General features: G+C 61.8%; 2 protein-coding genes across 3 annotated transcripts; one reads left to right on the top strand and one right to left on the bottom strand.

Annotated features, from left to right (window-relative positions):
• The first annotated feature begins 38 nt into the window (after nucleotides 1–38).
• Nucleotides 39–2,993, top strand: ALG3 (ALG3 alpha-1,3- mannosyltransferase). Its single transcript, XM_036388721.1, has 9 exons — nucleotides 39–189; nucleotides 529–628; nucleotides 716–863; nucleotides 1,008–1,168; nucleotides 1,304–1,424; nucleotides 1,686–1,891; nucleotides 2,088–2,164; nucleotides 2,360–2,504; nucleotides 2,606–2,993. The coding sequence occupies exons 1-9, from the start codon at nucleotides 39–41 to the stop codon at nucleotides 2,793–2,795; spliced, it is 1,299 nt and encodes a 432-aa protein (XP_036244614.1). The 3' UTR covers nucleotides 2,796–2,993.
• A 371-nt stretch (nucleotides 2,994–3,364) lies between these two features.
• VWA5B2 (von Willebrand factor A domain containing 5B2) lies at nucleotides 3,365–15,153 on the bottom strand. Of its 2 annotated transcripts, none has more exons than XM_036389205.2 (22): nucleotides 14,963–15,153; nucleotides 11,519–11,674; nucleotides 11,023–11,184; nucleotides 10,472–10,697; nucleotides 10,213–10,367; nucleotides 9,653–9,784; nucleotides 9,434–9,558; nucleotides 9,133–9,309; nucleotides 8,940–9,050; nucleotides 8,612–8,814; nucleotides 8,197–8,311; nucleotides 7,939–8,124; nucleotides 7,685–7,844; nucleotides 7,319–7,608; nucleotides 6,006–6,231; nucleotides 5,578–5,922; nucleotides 5,370–5,507; nucleotides 5,174–5,293; nucleotides 4,852–4,929; nucleotides 4,596–4,665; nucleotides 4,279–4,387; nucleotides 3,365–4,011 (listed from the first exon to the last, which is right to left on the bottom strand). In XM_036389205.2, the coding sequence occupies exons 2-22, from the start codon at nucleotides 11,655–11,657 to the stop codon at nucleotides 3,403–3,405; spliced, it is 3,876 nt and encodes a 1,291-aa protein (XP_036245098.1). In that variant the 5' UTR covers nucleotides 11,658–11,674; nucleotides 14,963–15,153; the 3' UTR covers nucleotides 3,365–3,402. The 2 variants fall into 2 exon arrangements, with proteins under 2 accessions (XP_036245098.1, XP_036245099.1); XM_036389206.2 differs by having other exon boundaries at nucleotides 10,484–10,697.
• Nucleotides 15,154–16,842: the final 1,689 nt, after the last annotated feature.

The following is a 16,842-nucleotide window of genomic DNA, read 5'->3' as shown; positions in this document are numbered from 1 at the left end:
CGCCGCACTAAGCGCTCCGGGCGGAAACAGAGAGCGGAATGGCGGCGGGGCGGGGGGCGGCGGCGCTGCGGCGGGCATGGCGGGAGCGGCGGGAGGCGCTGCTGGAGCCCCGCTACACCCCGCTGGTGGCCGCCTGCCTCTGCCTGGCCGAGGGCGGCGTCAACCTCTGGGTCATCCGCAGGGTCCCCTGTGAGTGCCGGGGCCCGGCCCGGCCTGGCGCTGCCTGGGGCTGCCACCGGGGATGGCGGGGCCGGTCCAGGGCGGTGCGGGGCGGAGCGGGGATGCCGCGGGCACGGGGACAGCCCTGCCGCGGCCCCTCGGGTGACAGCAACCCCGGGCAGGGGGATAGGGCCGCGCCTGGAGGGGGCCAGGGAGGGACGCGGGGCTGGGCCGGGGGTCCTGGATGTGGCGGCTCGGGAGAGCCCGTGCTGACAGCATGGCAGCGAGGCACAGGATCAGGCTGGCGGGTGTGGAGCTGGGTCAGCCCCCGCAGTGCCCCCGAGCCCCGCTGACCCCGCCGTCCCGCAGACACCGAGATCGACTGGAAGGCCTACATGCAGGAGGTGGAGGGGTTCGCCAACGGCACCCGCGACTACACCCAGCTGAAGGGTGACACCGGGCCACTGGTGTGAGTGACGGGGACACCCAGCTCTCCGTGACCGGCGGCTCCTGGAGGGGCCGCAAGGCCCGGCCCCTCACTCCCGTCTCCCCACAGCTACCCCGCCGGCTTCGTGTACATCTTCCTGGGGCTGTACTATGCCACGGGCCGCGGCTCCGACATCCGCCTGGCTCAGTACCTCTTCGCCGGGCTCTACCTCCTCAACCTGCTCCTCGTCTTCCGCATCTACTGCCGGACCAACAAGGTGCCCTGAGGCCAGGGCTCCTGAGCTCTCACCCCGGCGGAACGGATACGGGCTCAGGGCTGGGGTGTGGAGGAGCTCAGCAGCAGCAGGAGGGAGTCCAGGACAGGCTGCTGATGACCCTTCTGTGTTTCTGTCCCCTGCAAGGTCCCTCCGTACGTTTTCTTCTTCATGTGCTGTGCCTCATACCGCATCCACTCCATCTTTGTGCTGCGGCTCTTCAATGACCCTGTGGCCATGGCCATCCTCTTCCTCGCCATCAATCTCTTCCTGGAGGAGCGCTGGTCCTGGGGCTGCCTCTTTTTCAGGTGAGGGGCTGGGAGCTGCTCTCCACGGCTGCTGGGTATGTGAGCCAGCTCAGCCCCAGCAGGAGGCTGCGCTTGGCTCAGGGGCTGCCGGGGCTCCGTGTGGGGTCCGCAGTGGTAATGCAGCTTCCTGCTCAGCCTGGCTGTGTCCGTGAAGATGAACATTCTGCTCTTCGCCCCTGGACTCCTCTTTCTCCTCCTGCAGCGGTTTGGTCTCCTGGGCTGTATCCCCAAGCTCTGCATCTGTGCCCTGCTCCAGGTGGGTCCCTGTTTGCACCGGCTGCAGCAGCAGGGAATAGGGGGCTGCCTTGCCAGGCTGCAGAGCCGTGGGTGCAGACAGTGGTACCAGCACCTGTGGCCTCTCACAGCAAGCTGGGTGTTGATAAATAATCTAACTCACTTGACTTTCATCTTGGGCTGACTGTCCCTGTCACCACACGTGGAACTGGGCTTCTCAGGAGGTAGCTGGGGTAACAGCAACCTGGTGTAGAGCTCTGTGATGGTGCTGGTGTCCCTGCAGGTGGTTCTGGGCCTGCCCTTCCTGCTGGTGAACCCTGTGGGGTACCTGACCCGCTCCTTTGACCTGGGCCGCCAGTTCCAGTTTAAATGGACGGTGAACTGGCGCTTCCTCCCAGAAGAGGTTTTCCAGAATCGAGTCTTCCATGCTGCTCTGCTCCTGGCTCACCTGGCAGGCCTGGGGCTCTTTGCACTGCACCGGTGGCACAGGTGAGCCCTGCAGGATACAGATCCTTGACTCCCCTGCCCCTGCAGTGCTGCAGTCCTGGGATTCCAGGTGTGAGTTGGAGAGCAGTTACTGTTCTGTTTTGGGGAATGTACAGCCCAGGCATTGTGGCTCACAGGGGAACATTGGGGTGGGAGAGACTTTCAGCATCTGAGATCAATGTTTGTTCTTCCCTCTCAGTTCCAAAGAGAGCATCCTGACTCTGTTGAAGGATCCTGCCAAAAGGAAACCCGCATCCCCTCGCTTGACTGTCAACAATATCCTTTGGCAGGGTGGGCAGCAAGGAGAGAGGGAGAAAGAGAGGGAGAAGGCAGGCAGGGAGAAACCTGGTTGGGTCCCAGGCCATGCAGTGCTGTTGTACCAGCCTGCCCTGGGGAAAGGAGCTGTGTTGGGGAGCTCTTGTGGGACCACACCTCCAGCCTCCTGTGTTTGCCCCCTTAATGCCAGTGCATGGATTGTCTTCATCCTCTTCTCCTCCAACTTCCTGGGTGTCTGCTGCAGCCGCTCCCTGCACTACCAGTTCTACGTCTGGTATTTCCACACTCTGCCCTACTTACTCTGGTGCACCCCGACCACCAAGCTGGCCCACATGCCCAAGTACGTGCTGGCAGGGAGGGGAGCACCCATCTGCTGGGGCTCTGGGAGTGAGGATGGCTGGTGTGTCCCCCATGCTGACCCCCAGCTTTCCCCCTGCACAGGGTGCTGCTGCTGGGCGTGATCGAGCTCTGCTGGAACACCTACCCCTCCACAGTCTGCAGCTCTCTCTCCCTGCACATCTGCCATGGACTCATCCTGCTCCAGCTCTGGTACGGCACAGCCCCCACGCCAGTGTCACATACCCCTCCACCGAGCAGGAAACCCACAGCCACGTCCAAGAAAGCCCAGTGAGAGTGGGGATGGCTGGCCAGTGGGAACTGGCCTCTGGAACTGCCCCATCTGCCTGCTCTTTTCCCACTTGACTCCCAGGCTACCCACAGCAAGCCCAAGAGGGCCATGAGCCCTGGAACTGTGCAAGGGGACAGGTGTGGGGATCCCCAAAAGGCAGGACTTCCGAATAAAGGGGGCTTTGTGTGCTCTTCCCCTAAATCTTGTCCTGTGATGATGTCAGAACAGCTGTCCCTGGACTTGCCCCACCTGAGGGAAGGTAGAGCATCTTCTAGCGCCATGAGCACTCTGGCTTCCCAGCTGTGGGAAAGGGGTGCCCAGGGCTAGGCAGCAGCCTCTGGGGTGAGGTTACAAGAGAGGAGCTGCAGAACTGCTTTGCCTCACAATTTCATTTGTTTTGATGGAGCCCAGGAGTCCCTCCAGTACAGCTTTTCCTATTCCCCTGCCTGCTCCCTCCCACCAGAGATGGCTGGGAAGGGGGTGACCCCCTCCTATGATTCTGGTGAGTCCTGGCATGGCCTGAAGGGAGCCAGCAGCTCTCTGCTGATAACAGAGACACCAGTGCAGGTGGCTTGGAGCCAGGTGTCTTTATTGGCCCCTTGGGCGGCCGTCAGACGTTGTTGGGGTTGTAGCACAGCATGTTCAGCTTGATGTTCTCGTCCCAGTGACGCAGCAGCAGGAACAAGTGCCTGGCTGCCCCTTTGAGGCAGCCCACGTCCACCCCCTCGGGCAGGCGCTGTGCCTGCAGCCACGCGTCCGCCTTGGCTGCCACCAGCTCCCACTCCTCAAAGAACCCGGCGCAGCGATGCTCCAGCCACGCCAAGGCCACCGCCGTGGCCCAGCTGGCACTCTCCAGCTCCTCTGGCCCCACGTCCTGACAGCTCACACCGGCCTCAGAGGGGGCAGCCGAGTGGGGCCCGGTGTCAGACTCCGAGCCGTGCCCGCTGTCCGCCTGCGCCCACACGGCCGCGCTGGGCACCTCGGAGCAAGTGCTGCGGGACGGGGGCGAGCTGGGCTGCGGGGCTGTGAGGGGCTCCTCGCCCTCCTCAGCCCCGGCTCCTGCCTCAGGGAGGCTCCTGGCCCCTGGGGACACGGGGCTGAGGCTGGCACGGTGGGAGGCGTAGGGGGAGGCGCGGCGCAGGCGTTCCAGGGGGATCTGCACCACTTCAGAGAAGCTCTCGGTGAGCTGGAACGGCCCCCGGGCTTGCTGCAGCTGCACCTGCAAGGAGGGGGCACAGACGAGTGGGGAGGGCAGGCAGGGGTGCAGACCCACCACAGCACCGACCACTGGGGGCTGCAGGAGTGTCCCTGGGGCACAGGGACAGTCTAATGGCCCCCAAAAAGCCAACCAAGATCCCTATGCAGGGCTGACACAGCATCTTCCACTGCTTGTGCTGCCAGGCATGACCTGGGTGGCCCAGCTGGCACCCAGCAGGGCAGGTCCCCCCGCTGGGATGGGGACAGGGGACAGGCAGCAGGTCCTTACCAGCGGGAGGTAGTCATGGCTGGCGTGGTTGCTGGAGTGCTCGCTCTCTGGGCTGAGGCACTGCGGGCGCAGCACCAGGCTGGGACCCCTGCGCCTGCTCAGGCTAAACCTGCAGGGTCACAGGCAAGATAACAGGATTGGGAGGAATTCCTGAAAGGCAGCTGGATACCAAACTGATGCAGGGAAGGGGCTGGAGTGCCAAACCCCCCCACTTATACTGCAGGAGCTGGCAGGGGACAGGGAATCAGTAGTTGTCCCCCTATCCCCACAACCTGCCGTTTTTTGGTCCCTTGCATCCCCCCATCCCACAGTGTCACCTGGAGCCTGCGATGCTCTCTGTGGATTTCTGGGAGCCCATGGAGGCGGTGGAGGGGCTGGATGGGGGCCCTGCAAGGGGGAGAGAGAGTTAACCACAGTGGGAAAATGATGCACCCAGAGGTGTGTCCTACTAACCAGTACCTGGGAGGGCAGCTCAGCCCACATGCCCAGGGTACTGAGGGCACAGTGGATGCTCCAGCTATGGCAGGGCATCAAGGGTAGCCCATCTCCCACCCTCATCCAGCCTGGACACACCGTTTGAGTAGTTCTGCTTTTCCCAGCCAAAGGTAGGGGAGGAGGTGCTGCCCGGGGACCTGGCGATCTCGTCTCGCCCTGCAAAAGAGCAAAATCTTGTGGGGTCCCAGGCTCCAGGGACCCTCACGGTTCACAGCTGCTCTCAGGGGCTGCTATGCTGTCCCCCTATGCCCCCCTCCCCAGTACAGCCAGATGCCTCTTTCCAGATATCCACAGCACCCCAGGCAGGACCAGCCCCTCACAGCCACCAGCTGAGGGTCTCGAGAGACCCCAGTGCAGATCCCCGGGGAGGATAAGTTGACATAAAGGTCTGAGTCAGTACCTGCAGTGCCAGGGGCCTCATCCTGCTCCTCTGCCTCCTGCTGCTGCCCCTGACCCGCTGAGGAGCTCCGGTGGTGCCAGTTCCCTGCCGCAGCAGCTCGTGTCCGGCTGGCTGAACCAGCTGCAAGGGAGGATGCCACCTCAGCCCTCTGTCCCCTTGCTGCCCCCTCTTTGTCCCACCAGGCCCTTGTCCGTACCTACGCCCCACACCTCGGGGGCTGCGGGCAGGGCTGTCTGCGTGGCACCGTCCACGGGCACCAGGCGGGTGTAGAGGGAAGGCACGTTGCAGGCTTTGCTGGTTTGCACGGCTTTCAGGCGGAACCGGCGGGCAAAACCTGCCCGGAGCAAGGCGGTTAGAGCGGGGGGGATGCCGGAGCCGCCCCGGGGAGCCGCACCAGCACCCACCCTGCTCCAGCTTGGCTTCCCGCTGCGCCACGCTCTCATTGTCCCGCACCACGGAGCGCGCTGCCAGGCGGTGCAGGGGCTTGTCCCAGGCTTTGGCCGCCCGCCGCGGCGGGTCCTCCCTGCCCGGCCCCTCCCGGGGCTGCAGCAGGGATTCCAGGGAAGCTGTCACTTCCCAGGACACGGGCGTGCCGGCTCGCAGCGCGTGGATCACCACCTGGCAGCGCAGGGGCATGCTGGCATCACCCAGGCTGGGCTGCCCCGCCTCGGGCGCTGGCGAGGCACTGAAGAGGTAGGAGGGCTCCACCAGCATGTCCCAGTCCAGGTGGGTGGGTGAGAGGAGGTTATCTGGGAACGGCAAAGGCTGGGCTCAGCAAGGCGGGGGCACCTGGCTTCACCCCACCGCCCTTGTCCCCAGAGCCGGCACACACTTGACTCCGCTGCACCGGGCTGCATTTGCCGTGGCTGGGGTCCCAGCTCATCCAGCTGCCCCTCCAGGGACAGGTTCCTCTTCTGAGACACCTTTTCCAGGGCCTGGCAGAGCCGATGGGTATCCAGCTCCCCGTGTGGCGTGGAGAAGCTGCGCCCAGCCAGGGCAGCACGTGCCAGCACCTTCTTCTGCCGCGCCAGCTCCTCTGTGCTCAGGGCCACTGTCACCTGCAGTGGGGACAAGGCTGTTGGCAAGGCCAGCACCGAACTCAGATTGCCCTGAGCTGCAATGTGCACCTGCACCTCTCCTGCTGCTGGCTGGAGCCTCAGCTGTCATCAGTGCTCTGCAGGCTGGCACCAGCTGCTTCCAGGGATGCTGCCCTGGCACCGCAGACATGGGAAGCACCCACACAGGAGTTTGCAAACATCCCTGGGGAGTGACTCAGGCTGATGCTGGAGTTGCCAGGGATTTATGTGTGTGCAGAAGTGAGGTTAGCTAGAATACTCAGCTAGATGGTGTTACAAAGGGATGCATTCCCCAGTGCAGAGTGGTGTCCCTGCATTGAGATGCTTCCCCTAAAAGCCATGTCAGGGCAGTGGCACCCATGCCACCTCTCGCCTCGGCAGCAGGGAGTTGGGAGGATCATTTACTCTGCAGGGAAATCACTTACGCTTGACATTTCAGCAGCAAAGGGCACCAGCTGTGCTGCTGTGTGACAGGAGTGGGTTACCTAAGCCGTGCCACTGGGAAGGAGCGTGTCCTGGTGCTGGGTGACAGCTGGCCTCACCAAGCCTTGGGGCCATCGTCACTGGGGCAGCTGCCTTTCCCCACCCCAGCGACCCAGCTGGGTTTTACACCCAGGTATGAAGCAGCAGGGATGTGGCCCATCGCTAATGAAGCGTCTGGAGTGTTGGCTGAGGGCTGAAGGAGCCAGGCTGAAGCCCAGCCACTCAGTCTTGTCTTTCTGGCTCAACAGATTTGTTACGTGATGCCAGCCCAGCTATTTTCATTTGGTCTCTGCAGCTTTAAGGCGTCACTGAGCTGGCTCAGGGGTCTGTTAGACACTCAGCTGACTGCTGCCTAGGGACACTAAGGAACCAGCTGCTTGGTCCCCAGCTGTCCCACTTCAGTAGGGCAAAACCACCCAGGAACATCCTCATGGCATCCATTGCTGATCCTTGCTTAAAATTCAGGCTAGAGCTCTGTTTCCCCGCCCAGTGGGCAGATGCCTGGGCACAACAGGGCAGCAAGGTCCCAGCCAAGCCATGAACAACCCCCACACCATGAGCCCCTGCACCCCCTTGGCATCCTTACCTTGGTGCCAGCTGGGGCAGAGGGCAGCGGGGCAGATTTGGTGGAGGACTCGCAGAGGGACAGGCTCTTCTGGCCCTGCTGGGAGGTGACATCAGCACCAGGGCCTGAGGAGCCACCCTCGGGGGCCACATCCCGGGAACCAGTGGACTCGCTGCTGGTGGAGCTGCGGGAGAGCAGCCCCTGGCTGCGGTCAGTGCTGACAGAGCAGTGTGTCAGGACATATTGCTCCTGGATGTAGGAGGGCTGGTAGATCCGCTTCCAGATGTCTCCCCCAGAAACAGGATCAATACCTGCCCGGTGAGCACACGCCCTGTTAGCCCATGGCTCCCACGACTGCCCCCTGCCCCAGCTCTGGACCCCACTCACTCCGCTCTGACACCTCTGTACTTCCAGAAAAAACATCCAGGGAGGCATCCCCAGTTCCTGGCTGGCTCTGGGGTGGCTGGCGGCTCTCCCCAGGACTGGGCACTTCCTGCTGGGAGAGAAAGGCTGAGCCCCGGGAGCTCTGGTGAGCCCCATCCTGGCCCTAGGAGAGAGAGGACAGCACCATCAGCCCCCAGCTGGGGAGCAGCCGGTGACACAGGGACCAGGCCACCCTACCCAGGCCGTGCCAGCCGTACCAGCGGGCGCCTGTCCCCAAAGCGGGCGATGCTGTAGAGGACACAGTAGCTGATGAGGCGGTCCCCAGGGTACAGGGCCGGGAGCTCGGTGGGCGAGAGCAGAGCCTCCATGCTGTCGGGGACGTACCAGTCGATGGTGATGTCGCTGATGGCCGGCTCGATCGCCTTCTTCAGGGACTTGATCAGCTGCAGGGGGAGTGCAGACAGTGTCACACATGGCAGTGTCCCCAGTGCCCCCCTGCCCTGCCTGGGTCTTACCTTGGGCTGCAGCCTCTCAGATGGACTCAGAAATTCAGCACGGCCCCGGCTCACCTTGGCCATGGCCTTCAGCAGCCGCCGGCACACCCGCGGGCCCATGCCAAAGCTGAAGCACCTGCAGGAGAGCCAGGGGATGGAAAACCTTGGCTGGGCTGGGCTGGGGGCTGGCAAACCCAGTGATGAGCCCTTTAGCAGGGATGGGCAGGGGGATCTGACAGCCAGAGTGCTGTCCTGGTTCTGTGCTGGGCTGGGGCACCCCAGGAAGAGCCGGGGCGATGGGCTGAGGGGTGCAATGGGTGAAGGACACCCTTGGGTCGGGCTCAGGTAAGATTTGAGGCTGCACAAGGAGAAATCAGTGGGAACAGCGCGGGGGATTTGGGGAACATGGAGTCCTGCCGCAGTGCCGGTGCTGTACCTGACGGTGCTGGCCTGCCTGCGCACCAGCCGGAGGATCCTGCTGGCACTGCCCGCTACTGCACCGGTGAAGAGGAACAGCTGGCGAGGGTAGCCGTGGTGGAGGGGCTGTGTCAGCGCCCAGCCCAGGGCTGCCAGCAGGTTGGTGCCACCAGGGTCTGCCCGCAGCCCGCCCAGGTGCTCGCAGGCACGGCGCAACGTCTCCTGTCAGCACAAAGAGCCGGCCTTGCAGCCACCCCCTGGCTCACCAGCCCCCAGCCCAAGTCAAGGAGCTGGGAGAAGGACAAAGAGGGGTTGGTGGTTCCCCAGGATTTGCCTGTGGCACTCACGTTGCTGCAGAGGCGACTGGATGGGAAGAGTGGCTTGATGTCAGCGCCGAAGCTGGCGAGGTTGAGCAGTGTTCCTGACGGGAGGCTCTTCAGGGCCACCAGCAAAGCCTTCTGAGGTGACAGAAGGGACCAGGGACAGCTGCTAAGGGCTGGCCACCCAGGGAGCACCCCCAGACCCATGGCCGTGCCTCACCTTGACCTTGTCAAGGTCAGGGCCACTGATGGAGTCGCTGCGGTCGATGAGGAAGAGGATCTCGCGGGTGACGCTCTGCAGGGCCCCGGGGACAGCCTCCACAGCCGGGCAGAAGTTCAGCATCAGCACGGGGTTGGGGAAGATGTCCTTGTGGAAACGCTTCTGCACGAAAGCCACCTGCGAGCCAGGCAGGTCAGAGCCTTCTCACACCCTCCGGACCACAGCAAGGTCTGCCTCACCCACGCCCCACCACCTCCCCTTTCCCCCTGTGGCTGGGGCAGCAGGGGCTGTGCCCTGTCACCTGTCTCTCGCCACTGCTGTCCTTCCTGGCAATCCGCACGTAATCCCGGCGGCTCCGGATGTGCGCCTCGTACTCGGGGTACGTCATGGTGCCATCCTCAATTACCAGGTGTGGGCTGTGGGGCTCTGGGGGGCACAGGAGAGTTTTGAGTTACCCTGGGCTGCTCCGGATGTTTCTGGGGTGATGCCTCAAACCCTCCAAGGGCATCATCTCCCTCACCACAAGGGTAGAGGATGATCTCCAGGTCCCTGTCGTAGCGGTGGGGCTCGGCTAGGGTGACACAGGTGGTGGTGGCAGAATTGGCCCAAGGGTCAGCATCAGCTCTCAGGGCATGTGATGGGCTCTCCAGCCCTGCAAAGAAAGGAAGGCAGCAGGTAAGTCCCCCACAAACACCCTCCTCAGCCCCTCCACCCACCAGGTCCCACAGCAGTGGCTTGCTCCTGACAGAGTTAATGGGATTGACTGGGCCAGCAGCAAGGAGCACATCCCCACCAACCAACCATCTTCCCCTCCTCACCCACCCTCCCCCCAGTGCATCACATCACCCCAGGGAAGGAGGCTGCTGACCCAGAGCTGCCCAAAGGCACAGGCAGGGTGATTTTGAGGGGTCCCAGCCCCAGGGATGGAAAGGAAAAAGGGATTTTTCACCTGGAGGGAGTGCAAGAGGGTGCCCAGGAACAGGCCCTCACATCCTCCTAGAAGGGAGGGACCAGGGAACATCACCCACATTTTAAGGAGTTTTACACAACCAACTGAAAACACCCAAGCCACACCCCTACCTGCCAGCAAGCAGGGGCCCTTCACCAGCAGCTCGAAGGTGAACTCGTAAGGAAAAGGGTTGTAGGTTTGTCCCCGAAAGACATCCACGCTGTCCACAGGCACCATAGTGGGTGGCTGGCTCCGGGCACCTGGCCCCCCAAAACAGCTTGTGGGGCTGCAAGGGGAGAGGGGGTGATGGCTCCTGCCCCCCGACCTGCTCGCCCAGCATTGGCATCGCCCCCCTGGGATGGCAGAGACTGAGGAAGCCATGAAAATCACCATAGGGCCAACCTGTCGTCACACAAGCTTGCCGGCTCGCTCTCGGGGTCGGCGGGGACGTGGGGTGTGAGGATGGGGGGCAGGAGGAGGCGCAGGGCCCCGTCTGGCAGCGTGGGCAGCTCCTGCACTGTGTTCAGGGTGACAGCCAGGCTCTCCGATGGGCACAGCGTGCCGGTGACAATGATGAAGGTGGAGCGCTCCACGTCCTCATCCAAGACAAGGTGGCCTGGGCAGGAGAGGGAGGAGGGATGGGGGGAGATCAGTGAGGCATGTGGGGTTCTGGAGGAGGTCATTAGTGGCCCTAATCGTTCCCAGAGGTGACAGCAGAGCACAAGTGCCACGAAGGCTGTGCACATGGTGGCAGAGCCCCAGAAGAGGTGGAGGGAGGGGAAAGAAGACGTGGAGATCTCCAGCCCCAGAGACCCCCCCAGGCACTGGGGTGGCCTGGCAGGGGCTCTCAGCCCCTCATATTCCCCCACACTCCCCCCCTGCCCGTTCTGAGCCACCAGGCCAGGAGCACCCACGAGCAGCAGCCGTGCCAGGGCACCTACCGCTGTTGCAGCGGCGCGGGCGGCCGGGGCTGGGGCTGCACTGCAGGCAGCACTCCTGCACCCGCTGCCGGCTCTGCAGCTGGAACGTCACCCGCCGGCTGCCCGCCGCTGCCTCAAAGCCAGCCACCACCTCCGACTCCTCCAGCGGGTAGATGAAGATGCCTGCAGGCAGAGGAGAGCCCCGAGGCAGAGGCCGGCATGGCTGTGGCACGAACAGCCCATGGGAGCCCCTGTCTGACTCACAGCACGTGAGTGAGACACAGGAGCGACCCAGAGCGAGGATGGAACCCTCCTCTTCCTCTGTTTGCTCAGTCTCACTCTCCTCCTGCCCACAGTGCGTGACAGTGGCCCCACCTCTGCTGGCCTCCGTCTTTGCTCCCCAGGCTGAGCAAGGTTTGGGGGTCAGGACACAGATGGGCTGCAGACAGAATGCCCACCAGCATGGGGTTTTCAGGGGGCCCTGCAGTCCCTGCCACACCTGAGAGCCCTCCCTTACCTTCCACGGGCTCCTTGTGGGGGTTGGTGTACAGGAGGTGAGCAGTGATGCTCAGGGAGTATCCGTTGGCACAAGCCTTCACCGTGGAGCTCTTCAGGGGCAGAGCCTCCCAGGACAAGAGGGCGTAGAGGCCTGGCATGGTCCCTCAGTGGGCAGCTGTGAGCAGAGGGAAGGCAGGGACTGGATGCCCAAGGATGGGGTCTGCTGGAAGGGGCTTCTGCCCACAAGCCATTTACATCTGACCAGCCTGAGAGAGGGAGCAGGTCTCCAGGCCTCCCACATGCCAGGCTGCTCTTCAGCATGCACAGAACACATGGACCTGGATCCACGTCTCTCCTTGGACCCCAGCCCACCTGCAAACCAGGTCTGGAGCCACAGGAGCCCACAGAGAGAGCAACAAAACTCCTGTGGGCAGTGGTTCCATGCAAGCCCCAAGCCCTGGCAGACCAACAGGGACTCCTGGACAGAATGGATAATGGCCAACCACATGCAGCCCATCTCTCAGCCACCCCAGAGCAGCTCCAGAGCCTCTCCAGGCCATCTCCTGCACTGGAGCGTCTGCTGCTCCCATCTCCATTCGTCCACAGAGGTTACCAGGGTAATTTGTTAAAAAAAAAAGCCAACCAGAAGGGTGAGAAGCCCACAGTGTAACTAGGACAAAGCAGCCAGCAGTGTTTGCTGGGGGTTTAATAATTAACAACAAGGTCAGTGCTGCATGGAAGAACAGCACAGAGGGAATGCACTGCAGGGTGGAGCCCGACAAGTGGATGATCATCACCTTCTTTGCCCAGAAATGGATGTGTCTAGGCTCCCACCTCTTGGCAGGAAGAGAGGTGGCTGGAGATGCCTTTCAGCCATGGCACCAACCCACTCCACACCTCTCTTTCCCTTGGGAAAAACACCCAGGAGCAGCATCACAAACAATTGTCTGGAGTCAAAGCATCTCTCCAACATCAACCCATCCTGTGCCATCAAGTATTTGTGTAAAATATTCCTGTCAGCCTTAGCCCTGGCTGTGTGGATCTGTGGACAGTGTGCATGGGGTCTGCTCCACATGTGGGTCTGCACCTCTGCTCTGCCCCAAGCACCTGTGACCCAGTGAGGCCCCTGCCCCACGCCATGTGCTGGTGCTGCAGCACACAATGTGCCCAGGGCAAGGACAAAGCCAGGTACAACCGAGCCATCTGTTCAGTGCCCCCACACCAGTGGCCTTCATCCTGGGAACAGCTCGTAAGAGCTTTGGCAATGGGAGGCTCGGGGTGCCCTCGGTGTGGGGTCACAGAGTGCCTCTCACAGAGCATCCTTGAAAGTGGAGCAGGGCTACATCCTTGGAGGCAGCACCAGGACCAAACTCTCAGCTGCACAAAAGAGGGAGCCTTGGAGAAGTGCAAAAGTGCATTAGCAACGTGGCTGCATCCCAGGAAAATCAGTCCATTACCACCAGAGGAGAGCCATTTACCTGCTCAGCTGGCATTGCAAGGTTATGCTGGCAGATCCTGGCCACCCAACCCACCCCATTACCACCAGCCCTCCACCCTCTGTGCAGGATGCTGCACGCACTGCTGCACCCCCCAAACTGTGCTCCCAGCACACGAGGTGGCACAGGGTCCCTGCACAGCCTGCTGCTCCTCCTCACTGGCAGTTCCACAGCTGGGCACATCAACAGCTGGTTCCTGCCCTGACACAGCACCCAGATGGGATCTGGAGACCAGGGTGCCTCCAACCCAGCCACACTGAGCATTAAAGATGTATTTCTGCCCAGAGCTGTTTAATTTGTTCCCAAGGCAGCCAGTTTGATGCTCAGCAACGTGCCGGTGTTTGCCGTGCCGCCTGCCGGCCGGGTCACTGCCGTGTTTACCAGGCACTGCTGGAGAGGCCGTCCTGGCTGGGTGTTATCACTGCTCTTTACATTCACCTCACAGGGTAAACAGGCCCCATCTGGCCCTGCCACTCTTTGTGCTGGCTGCTCTGTGCCCCGTGCTAATGAATAAAACCAGACCTGGTGGTCCTCACCCCAGCCTCTTCATCCTCTTTTCCTGGGGCAGCAACTTGTCCCCAGAGTTCAATGTGGCATCACCAACAGGTCCCCAGCCCTCTCCCCATGCCCAGCATTATTTCCAGTACCTTCACAGCCTTCTCTCCTTCCTTCCCTCCACCTACTGCCTGCAGGAGCTGGTTTAACCAGCAACACCCCCAGTATAAAAGGGCTACAGCAGGCTGGGGGTAGCTCTGTGCTGGCAGCTAAAAACTGTCTGTGAAGGCAAGACAGAGCTGACCCTTCCCTGGGTCAGAATAAATCAATGTTTCTCGTCTCGCCTGTGGGCAGACTGAGTTTTCCAGCCAGGCTGGAAAGGGAGGCAGGTGTCTGAGCCCAGCAGACCCTCCTCAGCTGCCTGGGGAGTTGCCAGAGTTTCACCTGCTGCAGCAACAGCCGCCCAAGCTGGGGCTCAGCATGGTCCAGGGGAAGGAAGAGGCCAAACCCGACACAGGCAAACCCAGCGGAAATTTCCATTGGTGACAGACACACAGGCAGGTTCAATGTAAAGGATGGAAGGAGAGGAGCCCAACCTCTTCAAGAGTGCCGGGAGTGAGGAGCCATTGCTGCCCCTGCTGCTCAACTGCATTACCCCAGCTTCCCTGGCCTTCCCTCCCTGTGAGACATCCCAAGGGGCACAAAGGCAGGAGAGCAGGATCCATCCCAACTCCTGGAGCATGGAGAAGGCCATGGAGCCAGGAGGTGATGGTGCTGTTGCCCTATGCCTATTGGACACACCACTTTGCAGAGCCCAAAGAAGAGTGAAGGGGAAAGGAACTGCTGGATGGGGCAAAGGACTCTCCAGCCCGTGGTGCCTCCTGCTTTGTCTGCTGGGGAGTGGGAACAGAGAGCAGAGCCCACTGCACACGCGCGTGCAAGCTGGCACTCACACCCTGACTCCGATAACACATCCAGGACCGCCACCCCCAGGACCTGAGCTGCTGCTCTCACCCCCCCAGAGCCACTAAACCCCTGAAAAACCCATCCTTGTGTCAGGGAACAGGAGCTACTTGTCCTCAATGCACCTTAACACAGGCATCCCCCAAAAGAAAAGTCTCAGCCCCATGGGTTTCCCCTGACAAGGGCAAATCCTGGCAGGGCAGCCCCACGGGAGGGTCCCAGTGTCCCCCACCACGGGACAGATGTGGCCTGGCCCAGGGACTGGTTGCTGATAACCTGGAGCGTGTTCCCAGCAGTTGCTGGAGCCAGCCCTGTCTGGTCCCTGCCGGATGGTGATTTCAGCACTTTTGTGGCCCTGCTGTCTCATCTCCACCTCTCACCCCTCCCCTGACCCAGAGCTGCCCTGGCAGCGGATGCACAACCCGGGGACGCCGAGGAATTGCGGGACACCCTCGGGGTCCCAAGCCACCGTGGTCCCTGCCCTGCCTGCCCCTGGCCCTGCTCCTTACCTGGAGGAGGAGGATGAGGATGACACAGAGGCTGCAGGCTCCTTTCAGCACCCGCTGGGTCCCTGCCTCCTGCAGAGCCCCCTTCCCTGGGGATGGGTTTCCCTGTCCCTCCGTCAGGGTGGCTGCGGTACCCGGGGGATGAGCGGTCCCTCCCCGCCTCTCCCTGCTGCAGGCTCCCTCTCTGGCACTGGCTCCTTCACCGCCCTCGCTCCATCCCTCACTCCCTGTGCCAGCAGCAGAGCTGCTCCAAGCCCAGCCTCATTAAAGAGACACACTCCCTATACCGGCACCCCGGGGGGGTGGGGGGATGCTCTCACAGGGAATACTGGCGGTCTCAGGGGACAGACAACAGCCTCAGACAGTGACAGGCACCAGTCAAGAGCACAGTCCATGGCTGTGGGCTGCTCTGTACCCACAGAATAGCAGTGTCCAGGCAAACTGGGGTACTGGTGAGACCCCTGGTGATGCTGCAGCAAGAAAAACCAGGGGGTTTGTGTGACTGGGACATGTAACCACGCCCTGTGTGCCCCCCAACAGATCATGAGCCAAAATAGCCCCCATCAACCAGCTGAACTCTCCAGTACAAATCACATTGGCCACAAGTGTCACAACCAGCTTCACTAGGAAATGTCTCAGCTGCCCTGAGGCCATAACAAAATGACTGGGAGCAGGTAGATGCTCAATATCCACCCCAAACCCAGATGCCCTGGGGTACCACTGGGCTTTCCTCATCAGCCTCCATGTGCTGCAGTGAAATCACAGCCCTGAGGAGCAGGAACGAGGGGGGATTCAGGGACAGCGCAGCTTTTGGGACACAAGTGTGACAACAAGCCCCCCTGGGGAAGGTGCAGGCAGTCAGGAAATCCCAGCAAAGTCAGGACATGTCTGCTGGCAGGGAGATCTCACAGCCCGGGGCACACTGGGAATCCCTCAGCCACTGACAGCCCCACGTTCCCAAGCAGGACCAGAGAAATCCATCAGATTTGGGCTAATCCCTGCCCTGCCTTTCCCAGGCAGCTCCCTGTGCTATAGATAGGACTGTGCTGCTGCAGCTCTTTTTATAGAGACACAGAGAGGAGTCCCCCCCACCCACCTCCGGCACGGCAGAACCCACCGCGACAGCCACACCGAACCTGGAGCCAGTCCAGGCACAAACTGGGGCAGAAAATCCAGCAGCACCACAAGGGGAGCAGTCCCCAGTCCTCAGCAGGTATTTTTAGATCTCACCTCTGAGCTGACCCATATGCCACTGCAGCTGCAGCTCCTTGACACGGGTTTCACAGGTGACAGCAGGAACAAGGCACGGAAATCTCGGAAATCTCGCTGGAAGATGCCCCAGGCTGCACACGGTGGCATGAGACGCATTCCTCCTTCCTGACCCCTCACCCGGAGCGTTAGCCAACAATTATCTGGCCAAGAGGCACTCTGTGCATCCCTAGGGCCCTTGCTAGAGCACTCTGAGCCATTCCCTCCCCCATGTGAGATGCCCCGTGGCACATCACTTCCCCTCCCAGTGCAGAGAGGAGAGCTGAAGTGTGCAGCTGCTCCCATTCCCTCTGCTTTACGACCACAGGAGAAGGATGCTAATCCATGTGTTATCCCCCCGTGACAGCCACCAGCTCTGGGAGCTGCTGGAGGCCCCACACACACCGCAACACATCCTCACAGCCTGCAATGTGCATGGGACTCCCACTCCCATCATCACAGCAAGCGCCACAGCCACTCCAGCCCCAGAAAAAAACCCACAAGCTTTGATTTTTCTCTGAGATATCATTTCTAGGCCAAGCTGAGGTGAAAAAAGCATCCAAATGCGAGCACTGGTTCAGTGCCACCAGCCGGGGTGCTGGAGCTTGGCCAGCCCCCAGCGTCAGAGGTCGGCC

Source organism: Molothrus ater, chromosome 10 (genome assembly GCF_012460135.2).
Source record: "Molothrus ater isolate BHLD 08-10-18 breed brown headed cowbird chromosome 10, BPBGC_Mater_1.1, whole genome shotgun sequence".
In the NCBI taxonomy this organism is placed as follows: Eukaryota; Metazoa; Chordata; class Aves; order Passeriformes; family Icteridae; genus Molothrus; species Molothrus ater.
This window is presented reverse-complemented; position numbering and strand designations above follow the sequence as displayed.